Source organism: Pelodiscus sinensis, chromosome 1 (genome assembly GCF_052426305.1).
Source record: "Pelodiscus sinensis isolate ZL-2025 chromosome 1, ASM5242630v1, whole genome shotgun sequence".
NCBI lineage: Eukaryota > Metazoa > Chordata > Testudines > Trionychidae > Pelodiscus > Pelodiscus sinensis.
In genome coordinates this window covers 211649323-211669790 of record NC_143052.1, presented here as the reverse complement: position 1 = coordinate 211669790, position 20468 = coordinate 211649323, and the positions used below count along the sequence as shown (strand labels likewise).

The window sequence follows — 20468 nt, the reverse complement described above, 5'->3', positions numbered from 1 at the left end:
TCTAATTTGCATCCCTTTTACGGAAAAGGGATGCAGTCTAGACACAGCCATTTAATAACAGAGGAGGGGTGAGGGAGGAAGGTTAGTCTCTGTGAGGTAATGACATTAGGGGTGATAATTTCTCACCCATTACATTAGGGATGATAATTGGGGAAGCTATCTTTAGCTTCCCCAATTATCACCCCTAATGTCATTACCTCACAGACACTAGCCTTCCTCCCTCACCCCTGCTGTGTTCTAAAATCTGATTCGTCAATTTTATAGGTGTTCACTTTTTTTTGATTGCATCAGTTTGGTATATATGGTCGTGCCAATTTTCTTCCACATATTGATCTGAGGAAGTGGGTCTTGCTCACGAAAGCTCATCATCTAATAAACCATCTTGTTAGTCTTTAAAGTGCTGCATAGTCCTGTCTTTAGAGGAAGAAGTCTAAGTAGAGAACGTAACCTGGGTGTGTGTCAGAATAATTCCATGCAAAACAAAGTATGTAGTCACACTGTTATGACAGCTACAAAAACTTCAAGTCCATGCCCTCTTGGACTGACTCTTCCTTTTTCTTATTAAATGAATGCCATGCCTAATCTTCCTGACATTCACTGGGTGGCATGAACACAAGAGCTGGGTTCTTGAAGTACTACAATCTGCTGAATAACAAGAATCAGGAAATCTAAGTGAATTGAACCAAATGAGCAACAGTGAACAAACGGATGTGAAATAATACATTTGTTTCAGTCTTCTCCCTTCTTGCATTTATGTCCATTTTATGATACAAATATTGCAAACTATATTTTTCTCAAAAATGTCTTTTGTTTTTTAGGTCGTAAATATGACAAAAATGGAAATTTAGACCCCTGGTGGTCCACTGACTCTGAAGAAAATTTCAAAGAGAAGTCAAAATGCATGATTAACCAATACAATAGCTATTACTGGAAGAGAGCTGGCTTAAATGTATGTAACATACCAGTGGCTTAAGTGTGTGATAGTTTTTGTTTACTTATTTTTTCATGATTACTAACATGTTGAAATACTACAAGTAAATAGGCTAATCATAACAAATGCTTTGAGATGAATGTAGCTGTTGTTTTGTTCATGTACTGCTTCGCATAGAGAAATCAACAATGAAGGCCGTGTGAGTGACTGAAGCCAAGCAACAGGAGTAATCTAAGGGGATGTATGTGTTAAATGCCCTCTGATGACCATGTCAGCAGAGAAAAGTGATTGAGGCTATGTAGTGTCAGCTACAATTTTTCTTAAAAAGAAGAAACTAATAGAGTGCTTTAGATCCATTTAGCAATCCCACCCAGTAAAACAGAAAATAAATTAAAATTATAATGCAGAGACAGAAGCTATAGCTTATTTCACATTCAACCCTTACTATTTTCTCCATGTACATGGGGATGTGTTACTGATCAAAAACAATCCTCTGCAGTTCATATCTGTGTGTATATAAAGAGCCACAGCAACTGTAGGATTGAAAAAGGACATACAAATAGATGAAATGTGTGTAGTGATTAGAAGTATGGGCTCCTCTGAATGTATGCATGTGTAACCTGTAAGTTTCTTGTGTGGAGAATAAATAGGATTTCTGGGTATGTAATTCTGGAACCACTGATCTCATTTGCAGAACTCTCATTGACTTCTATGGGTCTGGCATTTTTTAACCTCTTTTTTAGGGTTAAATCTGTACCCTTAAAACTCAGTTTCTACTCCCTGTATTTGCACTTTAAAAGAAAATTACCCCACCTGCTCCAGCACCTCCTCACAGTTAGTTGTTGAATGTATTGTTTGTTCATTGTCTGAAATGATAATGATATGCCACAACAGTTTGAGATCTGATCCAGAGTCTACTGAAATAAGTGGAAAGACTCCCATTTACTCCAAAAGCCATCGACTAGATCATCATGCTGCTGATATTTTGTCCTTTTCTAAATTTCAAACTGTTGCTTCAGAATCATATTTTATTTAATTTGATTCTAAACTTGATCCTGTGGTTCTTAAGATGCTTATTTTAGTATAAAAATTGGAGGAAGAAAGCTCATGAATCACCATAGCAGTCTGATAACTTGAAAACCCTTGGGCTGTGTCTAGACTGGCAAGTTTTTCTGCAAAATCATCTGCTTTTGAGGAAAAACTTGCCAGCTGTCTACACCGGCGGCTTGAATTTCCGGAAAAACACTGACGATCTCATGTAAAATCATCAGTGCTCTTCCGGAAAAACTATGCTGCTCCTGTTCAGGCAAAAGTCTTTTTCCAAAAGACTTTTGCGCAAAAGGGCCAGTGTAGACAGCATAGTACTGTTTTCCGCAAAAAAGCCCCGATCGTGAAAAAGGCGATCGGGGCTTTTTTGTGGAAAACCGCGTCTAGATTGGCCATGGACGCTTTTCCGCAAAAAGTGTTTTTGCGGAAAAGCATCCTGCCAATCTAGACGCGCTTTTCCAAAAATGCTTTTAACGGAAAACTTTTCCATTAAAAGCATTTTCAGAAATTCATGCCAGTGTAGACGTAGCCTTAGTGGTTTGGTGATACTAGATAGTGCTCTACTCCACAGAAAGCTAGAGGCTTTTTTCAAGTGATATTAAATACTGTAATATCAGGATATTGGGTTTATCAGCATTTAGATAGTGCTGATTTTTGTACCATGATTTTTTTTACGGTTTCGGGAAGCAATATTAGAACAAAAAAGTTTGAGCCTTCTTTCTAGATTTGTAAAAAGCATTTCTCTCCTTGATATCTATATTTAATTCTACTGTTTTATGTTATACTTTGGTAGTTACTGTCACTCCAGTAGTAGATAAAGAAAGTTATGTGGAGAAATAAATGTAGCTTGTCAAATAAGTAGAAAACTTTTCAAATTCCCAGATGTAACACGAGAAGCACAGACATGGATGGAAAAATTATTGATACTCAAATCAAATTTCACAGATCAGATTCTCAGATGCATTGTTTCTGTGTCTGTGTCTAGGGATCTACCCTAGAGTCAGAGTAGCTGCCAGCAGGAGACTACAGAGATGGTATGAATATAGGTTTGATTTTCCACATCGGAAAGCAATTTTCTTCATCAGAGCTATTCATTTACACTAGCTGAAGATCTGGCCTATCACCCCTGTTTGATTTTCCTTGTCTGTATATATGTAGGTTGGGCTTGAAATGAAGTTTAGAAACAGATAAAATGAATGATGTTCTTCCTTTCTGCCAGGTAAAAGGGAAGAGGACTTTGGCAGAAAACATTGCAGACAATGGTGGTTTGCGAGAGGCTTTCAGGGTAGGTGTAACGCTCTCTTTGGTGATGTAAGTGCATGAATAGCAGCCTCGGGGAGCGGGCTATTTAAAAACCAGGGAATAATCCCCTAATTGTTTATGAGTTCTAAGCTTGGATCTCACCAACCAGCTGCACCAAGTATAAACTCCTCAGGTCTTTTAACAGCCTTAGCATGGGGTTACAGACCATCCCCCTTCGGTCTGTCTCACCAGCTGGGTAAGCATATCTCTGTAACAGATAGCCTCTTACACCAAGAATCACAGCAATGTTTGGGTTAATCCTAACCCCAAAGATCCAGGCATTTACCCCAGGCCAGTTACACATTTGGTTTCACACCAAAAACAAAGCTCATAGCCAATCCTACAATACACTAACTGAAAATTATTTAAATAGGGAAAAGAAAACAGGGAACTATTTACAAGGTTAAAGCAAGACACATGAATTGTTAGTCTTAGATTTCTAAAGATTATAGATTGCTATAATCAGCAAGCTCTATTGACCTTTTGGGCTGACCCAGGTTAAGCAACTGAGGATTTTTTGATTATGTCTAGAAAGTACCTTCCACTACCTATCCCCAAGTTCAAGCTACATAGAAATACCTAGTTCCTTTCAGTGGTGTTTTTTAATTAATCTCCTGCCACCTGATCTGAGCTGCAAAACTCAGATGACGGGAGGAGTCCACTTGCATGACTCATCTTCTTGGGGAAGAGAGCATAATAACAATAAGAATCTTTTATCCTTTTGATGGCAACTCCTCAATCAAGATGTGGGGAGTTTCCAGTTGTAAAGTGGAATCTGATATTGATGGACCTCCTTTTTCTGGAGGGACATTATAATTTATGCAGAAGAGCAGGTCTTCAAACTAATGCCCCTTTCCTGTATAGGAAACCCAAATTCCTATAGCCACAGAGACTCACAATAGAACCACTCAAAAATTACATTACAACGTGAAGTACAGACATCACATGTGAGATTAATGCATACAGCAATTCACAAGCATTAAGCCACAAGTAAGCCAGAGAAATTCCAGCTATGTATCTGTAAATGTCCATTTGAAACATGGGAATCTTGGCATGAGCTGTTACCTGGCCTGCCCGCATCACAGTAGGCAACTGTTTTATTTCTTTGTGCTTTCAGGAAAAGAATGTAAAACATTGTATTATAAAAGCCGCTGTTGATCTCTGTATCTACTGAACCGTACTCATTCTACCTCTCTAATCAGGCCTATCGGAAATGGATAGAAGAAAAAAGACAAGGAGTAGAGGAGGCTTTGTTACCAGGCATTCCATTCACCCACAATCAGCTCTTCTTTCTTAGTTATGCTCATGTGAGTAATAGAAAACGCATATGTCCATTAAGTTGCTCTACAGTCTGCTTGGTTTAAAACCACCTTCTCCCCACCTCACACACCAGACTTTTTCTTCAAAGAGAGAGATTTTAATGGGATGAATAAAGGCTCTTTTTTAAAAACCTACTATTGTTTCTTCTCTTTCTGTGTCCATTCAAGGACCTTATTCATCTTTCCTCTCATTCCCAAATTTTAGGGGGGCAACCCTACATTTCCCACTGAAAAGATTCCAGCTCCTGAGCATGTTTGTCATGACAACAATGTCTGTCTATTTGTCTCTCTCTCCCCCCACACACACTTTTAAGCTTCTTCCTCTCAATAGCTTTCAAGACTTCCTCCTGTGCCTGACAACTTATCAATTACTTCCCCTTCAGATTCCCACCTCTATAGATGGGCATGCTAATTTCACAGGTCATAATAGGAAAATCCGCGGGGGATTTAAATATCCCCCGCGGCATTTAAATAAAAATGTCCGCCGCTTTTTTCCGGCTTTTAGAAAAGCCGGAAAAGAGCGTCTACACTGGCCCCGATCCTCCGGAAAAAAGCCCTTTTCCGGAGGATCTCTTATTCTTACTTTGAAGGGCTTTTTTCCGGAGGATCGGGGCCAGTGTAGACGCTCTTTTCCGGCTTTTCTAAAAGCCGGAAAAAAGCGGCGGACATTTTTATTTAAATGCCGCGGGGGATATTTAAATCCCCTGCGGATTTCCCTATTATGACCTGTGAAATTAGCATGCCCCTTTCGGAAAAGGGGCCAGTGTAGACGTAGCCTGAGAGGGAGCTTGTGTGGGGAAAGGGTGCAGGCTCTAGAAAGGAGCAGGGGATTGGGAGGCAAGAAGAGGGGCAGGCTCAGGGAGGGAGTTTGGATGCAGGAGGGATGTGAGATGGAGCTTTGGGGGTCTTGGGTGCAGGTGAGGGTCTGGGGTGAAGGCTCTGGGAAGGAATGTGGGTGCAGAAGAGAGTGTGAGGGATGCAGGCTCTGGGAGGGAGTCTTGGTGCTGGCTCTGGTATGGGATGGGGGGGGAGTCCTAGGTACAGGTTCTAAGAGGAAGTTTGGGAATTGGAGGGGGGAGGGAATTTGGGGGTAGACAGGGATGGGTGAGTGGGTGCAGGCACTAGAGATAATGGGATGCACAAAAGAGCATGTGGAGAATGAATGAGAGGTGCTACAATCCCCCCCCCACCCCCCGTCAATGGCTCCTGGAGTGTGGAGGGTGTCTTGGTGCTCCCCATTCCCACGCTCCTCTCCCCACCCCCAAACATTCTCCCAGCCTCCCTGCCATCCTGTACACTCTCCACAAGTGTTCTACAGCCCCACCTGCCAATCCAGGGTGAGTTAAAATGCCCCAGGGGAAGGTGTCCACCGCCTCCCGCAGTGCAGCAGAGTTACAGCTACTTTCTACTGCTTGCTCCTGGCATGTGCATCCCTGTGGTTGGGGAAGGAAGGGAGGGGTCTCCGTGCACTTCTAGAGCAGTGCACAGTGTGGCAACCCTGCTGCCCTCTACTCCTGGCCATAGCGACGCACATGCTGGCTGCTGGGGTGAGCGACTGACCAGAAGCCACTCTAACCCCTCTGTGCTGCCAGTGGTAATGGTTCCTTCTCCTCCCCAGAAATTTAGATTACCCAGGGGTGGCAGGTGGGGCCAGGGCAAGCAAAGGGGGAGTGGGCAGGGGATGCAGGCCCAAATGGCAAGTTTAAATGGAGCCCAGCTCCGGGCCAGAAATATTCCTGGTGCCAGAGCACCACAGGTCCATATATATCCCCATTTGTAGGGTTTCAGAGGTTTGTCAGTCTTTCTTCTGAAATCCCAGACTACTGGAGTGAAAGCAATGGGTCTTAAGTCTGCTATCTTGAGTATGTTGTTTAGTGAAACCAAGCAATGCAGGAGAGAGAAATCTTAGTGAGTTTGTTCACTTTGTTTGCTGTGCATTAGGATTGCCTGCTGGTGCACTCAGTATATTCAGCACACTTTCAGAAAAGAAGCACCAGTATGGGCACTATCACTGAATTCAGCTTATTTCATAAAAAGAATTAGGTGCTCAACCAACTCACAAGCTCTAGTAAGGTATAGCTGATGTGGCAGACAAAGGGATAATTCAGTATTTGCCTATATTCTCCATAACCCAATCATACCTGAGTCATCAACAAAAAACCATCATTATGTCACATCCTTAATAGATACACTTTAGAGATTTTAAATCAAGAAGATTAACAGTGGTTAAACAGAGTGAGGGGCGGGGGGTTCCAGATGGTGTAGCACAAGACAAGAGGTGATCCTCAGTGAATCTCAAGGGAAAGGACAAGCAAGGAAGCTAGGATTAGCTGACCTGTGTGAGCAGACAGGGAGTAACAGTGGTTAGAGACTTGAATCCATGGAGAGTGTGTAAAAATCAGATTGGTTTTAAATTAGATACATAGATGACCGAGAAGTCAATGAAGGTGAAAGAAAATGGACGTGGTGTAGTTTCTGGCCATCTCATGTATATCATAGTAATACATATATCAGGATCAGCTACTTTTTGGAAATGTGTCCCCCAAATAATGCGCATGTATGTCTTTCCCTCCCTTCATTAGGTGAGATGCAATTCTTTCCGACCAGAATCTGCAAGAGAGCAAATCTATACTGGAGTTCACAGCCCTCCTCATTTCAGGTAGAGTTAATACTATAGCTGTTTAAGATAAGACAGCCATAATTAGCCTGTAGCAAGAGGGGGCAACCGTCCAGGGTGTAGAGCTGGAAAGGGCACAGTAATGGAGCAGCAAAAGATGAGACCCACCAGTGTTGGCTAGAGTTCATGAGTATAGTGTGGGGCAGTGGGGCTATTGCTCCCCACTTCTTTTCTCCCTCCCCACAATAGAGGTGGAGTCTGGTACTGAAGGAGGTGGTATGGAGCTGCTTGTCCTCCAGGGTGCTCATGCCTCAGTAGCTAGACATCACCTCCTTGATCCTAATGTTGGTCGTCTTGCCCTTCTATGTTTGCTGGGTGCTCTGTATGGTTTGTCTGTATAGTGATGAGTGTCCACAGGGGGCATATTAGAGAAAGGGGGTGAAGTTAGGGGAAGAGGCAGTGGGGAAAGAAGAGGCTAGGGCAGGAGGAGAGTGGGGAAGGAAGATAGGCTGGGCAAAAGAAGAGGGGGGAAGAGTGATACAGGAATTGTGGGGTGGGGATGGGGTAGAGTAGAGGTGGGGAAAATTTTTTGGATCTGGGACCACTGACCCACAGAGAAATTAGCTGGGAGCTATACACAAGTGAGAAGCAAAAAAGAAAAATCAAACCCTCACCGATGTAGCCCCCAACTGAGAAGCAGAAAGACAATCCCCCACATCCCCCTCATACACCAGAGCCTGGGGGATGGTGGCGGCGGGGGAGGGAACAGAACAGACAGGCTAGTAGATTTTGTGTGCTCCACTCCCACAGTGGAACAGCGGGGGTGGGGCAGGGCTGGAGTGCTAGCGCAGGCTTCCCAATGCTGGGGGGAAACTGGTACCCCATAGGTAGCAGCCTCTTAGCAGCAGCTGGAGCTCCCCTGTTAAGCCAGCCCATCCCACCCCAGCACTATCAGTCCATCTCCCCGGGGGTACCTCTTTTGCCACAGGTACTCCTTTCAGCATTCCCCAAATATCCCCTCCACCTGCGCCTGGAAGTGTCCCCTATTTGGGCACTTGAAATATGGTAACCCTTGGGGTAACTCCATTCTCACAGGCCTGATTTCTGGAACTGGCAAGAGCAAGTCCACCCTGCCAGCAGCACTTGCCCCCCAGGGTTCGGGGTAAGCATGAGGCTTGCATAGCCAAGCTCAGAACTCAGACTATGTGACTGCAAGCCCAGCCATGAGAGGGAGCTGGTTCAGGCAGCAGGGCAGAGAGGGCTGTTAGGCAGCCAAGAAGTGCGCAGACTACCACCACCAGGGGGCCCATGCAGGCCAGGTGGCTCCTACCAGCTTCTGATCTACCAGCTCTTGGCAGGAGGCAACAGTTTTCAAACTGTATGGCACAGCTCCATATGGAGGTGCACCCCACGGAATCCCCCATGCTAAAGAGGAGGTCAAAATCTGGAGAGACCTGTGAGCCGGCATGCCACTCTCCCCAATATCTCTAAAGGATGCAAATCAGGTGTATTGAAACAATTTTTATATTGGGGATGTTGATGATGGAAGCCCCAACTCAAAGAGGAATTTTTTTGGGGGTACAAAGTTATAGTATGGGATTTGTGGTATTGCTACACTAACTTTTGTGTTACTACCATCAGAGCTAGGCTATTAGTCAGCAGCTACCATTCTCTGACCCCACAGCTCTGAAAGTAGTAGTACAAAAGTAAGGGTGGTATGGATATGATATTACCACCCTTCTTCTGCACTGCTGCTTCAGAGCTGGGCACCTGGTCAACACTACACCCACCACTCTCCAGTTGCCTAGGTCTGAAAGCAGTGCAGACATAAGGGTGGCAATATGTGACCCTCCTAAAATACTCTTGTGTTCCCCCTGAAACTCCTTTTTGGATTAGGACCCCCAATCTGAGAAATACTGGTCTCCCCCATGAAATCTATATAATATAGAGTAAAAGCCTACAAAAGACCAGATTTCACAGGGGACACTGGATTTCACAGTCCATGACACATTCCATGACACATTTTGCCTGGCTGTGAATTTGGTAATGTTGCCATGTATTGTTTGACATCAGTTCTATTTGTTAACTGTAACTGTATTTTCAATAATTAGCAGTGGCTATTCATTTGTAATAGCTGTGTCTCAAATAAGTGGCTGATACTGCAAACAGAATTTCCACTGTCTTCAAAGTTTTTAAATGCAGATTCTGAATATTGTCGTGTGGTTCGTTTTTTAGATCCAAGAGAATCAAGACACTCCAGAGAGTTAACCACTTACTTATTTATTACAAGTTTTAAGCAATTAACATAGTTGTCTAATTTTTACAGGCCTTACAAACAATGACTATACAATTTAAAATATTTAAGTTTTAAAAGCTAAGCAATTAATACAGTGCAAAGCAATGCAAAAGCAAGTTATAGAAGATTATTATAATACAATAACTAAGTTCACTTACACTTCACCCGTAAGCTATCTATAGTACCAGGCAGGAGGTTGTGGTTACGTAGATTCCCACATGTAAGAATGCCATGCACTGGGGTCGCCAGAGTGAAGGGGTCCATTCCTTCTAGTTACATTGAAAGCAGGACCTGTGGGTCAATCCTGCTTATTCCCTCCCAGGGCACATCAAAACTACTTTTTTTTTGGAAGAGGATATGCAAATTCCCACAGAATTCCGTGGGAATTTGCATAGCTTCTTCTAATCTCACTTTTGAAAGAGGATCTTTCAAAAATGAAAGTAGTCTGGATGTGGTATTTTTTGAAAAAAACCCTTTCTCGAAAAAACACGTAGATTTCATTTTTTAAGGAAGAGCATTTTTTTGAAAAGGGGGGGGGGGACTCCAAAAACCCCATGTCCAGACTACTTTCACTTTCAAAAGATCCTCTTTTGATAGTAAGATTGGAAGAAGATATGTAAATTCCGCAGGAATTAGAACGTAGTCTAGACATAACCCCACTGACTGTTCTTACTAAACCCAATTTATAGCAAAGCAAGACTTGGTCATTTTAGTAATATCTACCAATCAACTACATTTTGCATAAGATACCTATTATGCCAATATCTAGGATACATTTTGCTATGCCAAAATATTGCAAAAGAACTTGATTAATAGTTTTTCCACTGTCTCTGGAATTTTTCTCTTATCAAAAATGGGATGTACTAATTTCTGGTTGTTTCTGTTCTTCTTGGCATGGTCTCGCTGTTCTTTACAAGTTACACATGATTGGGCAAGCACTCTTGAATCCCCCTACCCTTTTTGGCCTGGTCTGCGTGCGTGCATGCGCCAGACTTGAATCAGGCCTAGGGCGACTTTGTTAGAGATCCATACTTTGGACAAGGTCAGAACAAGGCCTTCCACTGCAGACATTGTGGTTCTGGTCAAGGGAGGGCCATCCAGGCTCCCCTACAAATATGCATCTGAAATCTGAATGTTTACAGATACTTTATTACATGCAGCCTAGTAGTATATCGTAGTTCTCCCCAGAAAACTATTAATAATTTTTTTGCACTGCAAGTATCCCTACCAGCAGAAAGGCCAATCTGTGTGATGGGAATTTCTTTCCCACCGTGCTGAGCTACATTTAGGGTTGCCAGGTGTCCAGTATTTTTGCCTCCTGTCTGGTAAAAAATATTCAGAAAATACCAGACACCTAAAATGTCCGGTATTTTCTGATTTTTTTTCCTGCCAAGAGGCGAAAATACCGGACACCTGGCAACGCTCAGCAACTGGGCCTGGCCTGCCTCCGCCTCCTCCCCCTCCCCCGCCTATCGCCCTGGACCCCCCGCCAGGCCCCCCTGCCAATCACCACTTACCTGGTTCTTCAGGGGCTTTTCTTGTGGCTGGAAAGAAAAACAAAATGGGACATGCTTTCTTTCTGGTTAACAACTTTGGTCTCCTCTTTTTTTTTTTCTCAAAAGAATTTTTTTCCCGGTGCTTTTTTTTTTTTTTTGGGTGGGGCGGGGTGGGTGTTCAGTATTTTTGGTTAAACCATCTGGCAATCCTAGCTACATTGAAAGGCTGATTGTATGGAATGGAGAAAAAGTGCTACTTCACTGCAGACTGAGGATGAAAGAAGCACACGATTAATTGCTTAGTAGATATACTTGTGTCATTTGCTCAGGTTTTCACTTGTTTTAGTACCATTTTAGACTTCACATTGGTAAATACTAAGAGGCTAAAGATACTTAGAAGTAAACAAAATGCAATTTTACCAATAGTGAAATAATCGTAGCTGACTCTCATAAGGGAAATCAGGAAAGGGAGGTCAAGGATTCAGTGCATACAGAGAGGAAACTGTTGTCTCTACTGGAGGTGGTCTCTTCAGGCTGAGATATAGGCATATTGCCAGGACGGTGTAGGGACATTTGTTCTCCTGTTTTCTGTGCTGTGCTTGTTTGTTGAGTGACAAAAGACAAATTTCATTCCATTAGCCTGGCATCTTTCCTGAATGCTAGGAGCTAGATTTGGACACCCTCACTGACTTCACTGGAGCTTCTTACAGAGTAAGGTCTTTCTCAGTGCTTCAGGTGACACAATTTTGGCCGTATGTTAATTTAAAGGAAAACTTTCCCTGAAATTCAAAACTTTCCCAATGCCTCAGAATAAAGAAAAGAGAAATCTAACTTCCACAAATAGAAAAAAATCTGAACTTTAAAACTTCAGCAGAACTTTGCAGGATCTGCAGTGTATAATTGCAAAAAACTCCGATATTGTGTTTTCTTCCTTTCTTTAGAGTTATTGGTGCAATGAGCAACTTCGAGGAGTTCCGTAAAGCTTTCAATTGCCCAGTAAATTCAACTATGAACAGAGGTGCAGAATCCTGTCGGCTATGGTAGATGGTCTTTTTAAATCTGGTGCCAAGAGGGTTTTTTAATACAAAGTGCTGTTTCTGAACTCTAACCCTCTGCTTACAGCTTCAGAGCAACGTTCAGCAGCATGGAGAGATTTTATTTTTTTGTAATGCATCTTCATCATCTGGGTGGGTGACCTGCACAAATCTAACCATTGTCTGTTTATGATTTGGAAGCTTTAAAAATCAGACAGGAGAAAGAAGATTCAGGAAAAAAATTGACACTCCATGGTTAGATTGCTGTTGATGGATTGCTGCCATTACTCATTCTACTTCCTGATCTATAGAGCTAAATGTAGAATACAATTTTAATCTATTGCTTTGCAGGAAGGCTGAGCAAAATCTTCCCTTACAAAATTCAGTCCTTCCAGATTTTCTTTATTTCATGATAACTGTTATGTAGCCAGTGCTGATCTCCTGTGCGCTATACAGTTTTTTGGTAACATACGTTATGGCTACACAGCATGCCATCAATGATTTTCCATGATGTTAAGACACGAGATCTTATATAAATTCAATTTAAGAAGTCAGATCAATGCCTGAGGTTGAAGCAGCTCCTCATTGTTTCCATCTGCACTGACTAATCTCAAAAATTACTTGTCAAGTCCTGGGCCGCCTTCATGAGTGCCTTAATAGCACCATATGGCGAAAATCTAAGAGTGGAAATGAGGTGAGGGTAGGGAATCCCTGTCACTGTGAAACACTAGAATGATTGCATTATTATGTGTAGCCTTAATTCCTGTTCCTAAGAGGCACACACTTGCAATATGGGGTATAGTTCACCTTTGTATACAGGGCCTGAACAAGGAAGCTGCACCACTAACATCTCGTGAAAGTCCCGTGCAGTACCTACGTCCCACTTGAACCCTACAAGCTAGGGTTTAAGTGAAATATAAGTGGTTTATAGATTTGTATTCAATGTGAGCTCTACTCATGAGCAATTGCTCAGTGCCCCAAGAAATGTAAAGACCCCCATTCATGTGTTGTATGCATGGGGGCCCCCTAATGGGCAATCACCACCTCTGTTTGTACTAGCCCCCTGCACAGGAGTGACATCCACCCATCTCTAAAGGGGAGATGTGACTCAGGAGCGTAGCATCTTGAATGTTGTCCTTTTTGCCTCAAAAGACATATTTCGAGATGGGGTATGTAACCAGGCAACTTAAGTCCTTCATCTGATTTCCACCAATAATATTCTTAAAAGCATGTTTTCTATTGTGGTAAACTATATTATGTAGTAGTTAGGAAAGAAAGGCAACCAAAATAATCTCTTGCCCAAGGAAATATATAGAAGTGGGTTTTAGGTATAATGTACAGGATTTAACTGATTTTTACATAGAAGAATAATTTCACGTTGTCAGAAGTTTTACTGTAGTAGTTTAATAAAAAGATCTTCCCCTTTAAATGGCTTGGCTTAAAAAAACATTACTAGTATCAAAACAGGGGGTTAAGGTTACCGAGTAAGGCTGATTGAATTTTTTTTCCAGCAAAACCGGCTTTAATCAAAAATCCAATTTTCTATCAAATAAAAATTTTCATTAAAGTTGTCTTTTTTTCTGTGCCTCGTATGGGGGGAGGGGGAGGTGATGCACTGGGGAAATATAGTTTGCTCAAGGAGCCCAGCCTAGACAGGAGAATGGGAGCATGAGGGACCTGAACTATATCTCCCGTGAGGCACTGCAACAGCTTTTCTAAATAAAAAATTTTTTTGGCCAAAACATTTCACTAAAAAGTCAATTTTCTCCAGGAAGAGAAAAATATTAGCCAACTAACTTTGAGTTCTACACCACTGAAAAGTAATAATTTTCCCTGAAGTTATCTGCCAAAGTTGTAATTGAGATGATCAGTATTTTTCATAAGGCCCTCTTAACTACAGAAATAAGGACTCCTTGTTTAAGTTCTATTAATAGGACTCTATGCATGATAGAGTTGCTCTTAAAGTTACTTGTTCTAGTAAATTGACTTGTGAATACATTCATGCTCTGGACATGCATATTGGCATTATTCAGAAACAACGGATAGTCTTGTTGCACCTTAAAGACTAACAAATATATAGGATCATGAGCTTTTGGGATATAGTTCAGCTTTGTATACAGATACAAACTCTCTTCTTCAGATGAGATGGAGTGGACTTTCCAGGGAGTTAGTGGAGTTTTTGAAGTTACACACATTATTTGAAAAAGCAGTGTAAAGTTCAGAGGTAAAATCTTGGCCCCAAAGAAGTTGCTAGGAGTTTTGGTACTTACATAAATGGGACCAGAATTTCATCTGTAGGCTTATCTCTGGACAATACAGAAACAGTTTCACGATAGTCTGTTTTCTTTTGAGATTTTTTTCCTTTGTGCTCTACCGGGTCATAAATATAACGAAAATCACCTCTACCCAGCACTCATTCTTCAACTCCCAGCCTTAGCCCAGAAGTGATGTGCACAAAAAATGAAATAAACAAAGTTAGCCAAATTGTTTTGGACATTGAAAAAATTGTAGCTCAAGTTTGAGTGTTGGGCTGAGTACTATTCATTTGAGTTTATCTAAACATAGTAGAAGTAAGAGGAAAACACAAATAGTTAACATCACTGGGTTTCATTAACCAGTTTTGATTGACCTTTGACATGCCATAGTGATATAGACCAAAGAATTAAATCATTAGCTATTGGTCTATAAAGACTATTAACCTTCCTGCATTAGGATATAAGCCAACTACTAAGTACCTGGGGTTAGTAAGGAACTTCCCTGTTTGAGGGAGGTATAAAAGCCCCACTAGGGCATGTGGCTCTGTACAGGTCATTCTCAGACAGGAAATTGGACTAGAGAGAGGCCTGTGGTCTAGTGCTGCACAGCTCCTGTGTCCCTAAAAAAAGCTATTGTTAGCAAATAGCACTATTGCTAAGCTCCTGGCGTAGAGATTGGGATGCAACCTATTCTATAAACAGGATTTTAGCTTGCAATGGCTGACTTCCTGTGATCTTTTAAAACTCAGTTTGCCCTTGGGGGCCTCATCCCACAGTTGATTGCCCTGGTAGATGTACAAACATCTGTGAAGCTTCACTATAGCCAGTGCGATCTGTTCTTAGAGCCTGAAAATACAAACTCAACTCCTATTGAAATAGCCAAGGCAGTACTTTGGTTGTTGCCCTGTAAAATAATTATTTAGGCGCGAGAGCCACTAAAGACTCTCAGGTGAATCTTAGTTGTGAATTGTAGCCATTCTGAGAGGGAAAAATGAAACTGGACACAGGTTTTGCCTACATTTTTTAACAAACTTTTGTGTCTTTGTGGTATTTAATGCCCAAAGTAGTGAGACTTTCCAGGGAGTTAGATTATAAAAGTCAACAAAGTCACAACAATGTAACAACATACTACAGCAAACCCTTGACACCAATAATTGTGTCACAAGTGACCAGTTGAAATGGGAGCACCTGAAGAACACAATCTATGATGCAGTTCTATTAGTCTTTGGGAAGATGGAAAACTAGGCCAATGACTGCTTCAATGCATATTCATGTATTGACACCAGTCACAGTCCAAACACACAGTCCAAACTAACATCAAAAGAGACCCAAATGAATAAACCTGACAAGCATTGAGAGTGGCAAGAACCAAGGTACTTGACACTGTGCCAATGACTATTGGTTGCACTTAATGGAAAGCATCCAAGTAGCAGCTGATCCAGGAAACACTGGAAACAAATATGGTGGGATCAAGAAAGCCTAGAATACAACTTCAAAGAAGACAGCCCCATTGAAATCAACAACAGGAAAGGAACCAATGACTTCACCAAGCAGATGCATAGCTCAGTAGAACACTAGCTTTACGTCTCCTGAAAATATTGTTATGGATGCAGCCGTCACCCAACTATGATCCTACTTGATGATTAACCGACTGTCAAGGAGTTTAGCCTTGCCATATATGGCCTCCCTAATGGAAAGGTTCCTGGAAAAGACTGCATATCACCAGAGGTTATAAAATGCAGAAAATCTGTTCTAGTACAACATGTTCACAAGTTGCTCTGCCTGTGCTGGAAAGAAAGTGAAGTACCACAAGAAATGAGAGCTCTCAACATCAACACTCTCTATAAAAACAAGGGTGACAGGAGAGACTGTAATAACTGTTGTGACATTTCTTTTGTTATTATTAAAGCCTTTATCCAAGTTGTTCTGAACAGACTTTAGACCTTTGCAGACCTGTTCTGAATCACAGTGTGGCTTTGGAGTGGAAAGGTTTGCTATTGACATGATCTTCTTGCTGAGATAGCTATTTCGGAGAAATATAGAGAACAAGAAAAGCCCCTCTACATACCCTTCATTGATTTCATAAAGGCTTTTGACTTTGTCAACAGAAGTGGACTATTTGTGCTTTTTGAAAAGACTGGATGTACCACCAACATGAAAATATGTATGGCACAGTCCAATATGATAGTTCTGTTTTTGGAGCTTTCCAGATCTGTAGTGACATTAACCAAGATTGTGTACTTGCTCCTATTCTGTTTGGGATTTTCTTCTCCCTCCTACTGGAACCAGATTTTTGTTCCTCAACTGAGGGAATCTACATGCACACAAGATTTGAATCTTGTCAGACTCAGATCTAAAATCAAGACTTGGGAGGACCTTATTCTACACTTCCTCTTTGCTGATCGTGCAGCTGGGACAACCTGCAAAGACTTTGAACTTTTTATAAGCCTAAAAGAGACTAACATAATGTGCCAAGGAGCTGAGGAAGCACATTCCATCTGGATCAACAACTGTGAACTAGAAGTGGTGAAATTCATATATCTGGGTCCATATCGCAGTCAACCTTTACTTTGAAATGGAACTCAACATTCTCATTGGAAAAGCTGCCACAAAAATGTATAGACTGAACAAGAGGGTATGGCAAAAGAAAAAACTGACAGATCACACGTAGATCTGCAAGTATCACGTATGTATTATCAGAACACTTCTGTATAGGGGTGAGACATGAACCTTATACTTTCAACAGGGACAGAGGCTCCACAGCTTTCATATGTGTTGCTTTTTGAATCTTTGGTATCTCCTGGAGGGACAGAATCACCGACACTGAGGCGTTCATATGGGCCAGCACACCAAGCATGCAATACTTCTCAACCAGAGATAACTCTACTGGCTTGAGCAGGTGTGCCAAATGAATGATGGGCATATCCCAAAGTATATCACCTATAGTAAATTGGCATCTGGAAAAATCCCCAAAGGATGCCAAAATTTCATTTCAAGGATGTTTGCAAGTGAGACCTCAAAGAAATGGACATGAATATGGACAAATGGGAAGATCATACTCATGCCTGCAGCCTTTGAAACAAGAGCTTAACAAAGGTCTCCAGAATTGCAAGAGGAAGCAGTCCAGCTTAGCACAGGAGAAAATAACATGCAGATGTCAAAGGGCAATGGTTTGAAACATTGTGACAGAGTTACAGATAAGGCAGATTGACTCTCTCAAGTGGGTCTCTTCAGCCACATTCATGGCTGCCACAAAACCAATTCAGTAAATTCTTTACTTCTCAGGGCACATATCCATGGCCTCTTGAGACTGAAGGATGTCTATATTTAGATTATGGCTCATTGATTCCAATGGAACAAGTTGACGAGTACAGAATTCCTCTATTATGCCAATGCTGCCTCCTCTTTAAAGGTGTATAATGTCCTTTTTGCCTCATTAAATGTCATTTTCACTGATCCTGGGCATTTCTAGGATCAGCTCTTTGCCATGTGGCAACACACGGTTACTCTTACTGCCAGTGGGGCCACCTTGATTCACTGGATTATATTTTAGTCTAAACCACATTGCTGATGCCCATAATTGATGTTCAATTGCTTGCCTAATAGCCAGAAGAAAGCAGAACAAAAGACAATTAAGCACATTCTTAAAAAGTGTTACAGAGAATTATAATAATGCTTTCTGATGTTTCCTCTTATTACCATTATGTCAGTGGTCCCTTTTATAGCTAGGTGGTGGGGTAACTGTCCCACACTGATGCTATGTCTAGACTGATGCTTTTTTTTTTTTTTTTTTTGAAAAAGTTACGCAAATTGCACTCTGCAATCTGTAGAGCTTTTTCCGATTGTTTTTTCAGAAGAGGTTTTTTCCAAAATTTGGCCCGTCTACACTGGGCCAAATTTGAGAAAAACCTTGTCTTTCGGAAGAGCCCTTATTCCTCATAAAATAAGGAATTCAGGCCTTCCAAAAGAGCACGTATGTTCTTCCACAAAAAATATCAGAAGAGCAGACACGTTCCCTGGATGCAGCGGAGTTTTTCCGGGATACCTCTGGTGTCCCGGAAAAACTCCATTGTCTAGATATAGCCAGAGAGGAGAAGGAGTTAAAAGCAGCACCAGGAAGGCTATGTAGGATTGAGGCATTGCTAGGAGGGCTGAGAGGGTGTTAGTGGTAGAGGGGACTCTCTTTCGAAAAATCTGCTTGCAGTCTAGATGCTCTTTTTTGAAAGAGGCTTGCAGTCTAGACGTAGTCTAAGGCACATGTGGGGGAGATGATAGAGTGAGGCACAGCCAGAGGACTGTGTCCAGAAGAGGATGTCGCAGTCTGGGGAGGAATGTGGGACGGGAGCAGATGTGAGACCCTACCTAAGAAGGCCGCACTATTGAATGAGAGATAATTCCCGGAATGGCCAACAGAAGGCTCCACAGCAGTGAACACAGCCCATTACATGTCCTGATTTGCATTCCTATTGTGCCTGCATACCACCAGTGTCTTGCTATAGCAAGTGTAATATTGACAGTCCACCAGCTATATCTATTCTGCCAAATGACTTCCTCAAACACATTTAGCTGCTGCAGCTTTTAAATTCTGGATAAGTTTTCAGATAATATTTTTAAAAATCTCTCCTCAACAGATGTGACTGTATTTTCCATGGCTAGCTGGAAGTATTCCTATTAGTGTTGTTTTAACATGCTTTTACCATTGTTAATATGTTTGTCGTCCAATGTTCAAATGTTTGGTTCTAGGTAAATGGAGAAAATTGTATACTGCACATGCAGACTGAATTGTGTGAACTTGAAGAGATAGTCTTTTGTTCCAAGAAAAATAAAAAATATTTTTTTCGCTAATGCACATTTGGGTTCTTGTCTTTGAAAAGAATTAATCCCTGATCTTATAAAGACTTGTGCACGCTTTCAGTTTTACACACTGTGAGTAGGTCTATTGATCTTCGTGGGACTACTCAATGTGCAAAGTGATGCATGTGCATTAATCTTTGTACCTTCAGGTTTTATGGGGAGGAGGAGCATTACACATAAATAATGCCAGTGAAGACACAATTGTATTAGTCATGAATGTAAAGTGACCTGTGTATAAGTGATTGCACCTTGAACTGGAGCAGAGTTGGTTAGTTTAAACCCAACCAACTTCCATCTATTTGATCCTATGTTGTTCAACTTTTACATTGTAAAATTAGGAATAAAATGTATATGCTAAATATCTGATTTATGTGAAATATTTAGAAAGTTATGTAGCATTTTTCATAAAGTTGTATTCAACTAGTCACACATTTCAGGGTCTATTATATTACTGTGAACTATGTAATTATCTCAAAAGAAATATTAAAATCTGATGATTCAAGAGGCCGTTGACATAAAAAGTCTTGTCTGGTTATGTTTTTTCATGTTCCTAGTTAGTCTGTTGTATTCCCTATTTAAAATGCAAACAATCCATAAAAAAGCCATATTGATTAAAAATCTCCCTGTGTGTGCTTTACAGTCAAAGGTGTTTGGAGATTTGACCATTTTAAATTATAAAATGTAATATATGTAATATCCAGTGTTTGTAAAAGGTAATAAGGAACATGCATGGCTCCATGGCTACGTGGTATCAGGATTTCAAGGTTACAATTGTTTATTAGTTCTATTATGGTAGTGCTCAGAGGCTCCAATCAGGATCAGACATCTCCCCCCTTCTGCATTGTGCTAGGTGCTAACTCATATGTAGAGTCTTTGCCTGAATCTTGGTCTAAGGTTCCAGTCCTGTGGAGACACATGTGCACTGCCATACAGCTTTATATACTTATCTAGCACCACTGAGTTCCTAACACTAGCCCTGTGCATAAATATTTATTGGATCAGGGCCTAATTTAAAACAAGATGCAACAACTCAGTATTTTTTTTAAAAAATGTAGGCCTATTCTACACTACCATGGACCAATTATCTAAATTATGCAACTTCAGTTACATGAAAAACGTAGGTAAAGTTGACGTGCTACTTACCGCCATGTCTTCACTGTGGTGAGTTGATGATAGACACTCTCCCATCAACTTCCTCCGTGTTTCTCATTCTGGCGGAATATCAATGGAGAGTGCTTGATGGTCAATGTATTGTGTCTCGCCTAGCCACAATAAGCTGACCACTTGCTGGATCGATTGCTGCCTGTTGATTCGACG

The 20468-nt window shown here is 41.5% G+C and overlaps 1 protein-coding gene across 2 annotated transcripts in view; it reads left to right on the top strand.

The window, feature by feature from the left end:
• The window catches only part of PHEX (phosphate regulating endopeptidase X-linked), a 217992-nt gene that overhangs the window by 132486 nt on the left and 65038 nt on the right, over window positions 1–20468 (top strand). Inside the window, exons 18-22 of one of the 2 annotated variants that reach the window (XM_006128759.5) lie at window positions 819–949; window positions 3198–3263; window positions 4483–4587; window positions 7182–7258; window positions 11950–19173. In XM_006128759.5, coding sequence (XP_006128821.3) covers window positions 819–949; window positions 3198–3263; window positions 4483–4587; window positions 7182–7258; window positions 11950–12052 — 482 coding nt within the window. In that variant the 3' untranslated portion in view covers window positions 12053–19173. Of the gene's footprint in view, window positions 1–818; window positions 950–3197; window positions 3264–4482; window positions 4588–7181; window positions 7259–11949; window positions 19174–20468 lie in introns of those variants that run through there. The other variant, XM_075913320.2, reaches the window with a different exon arrangement.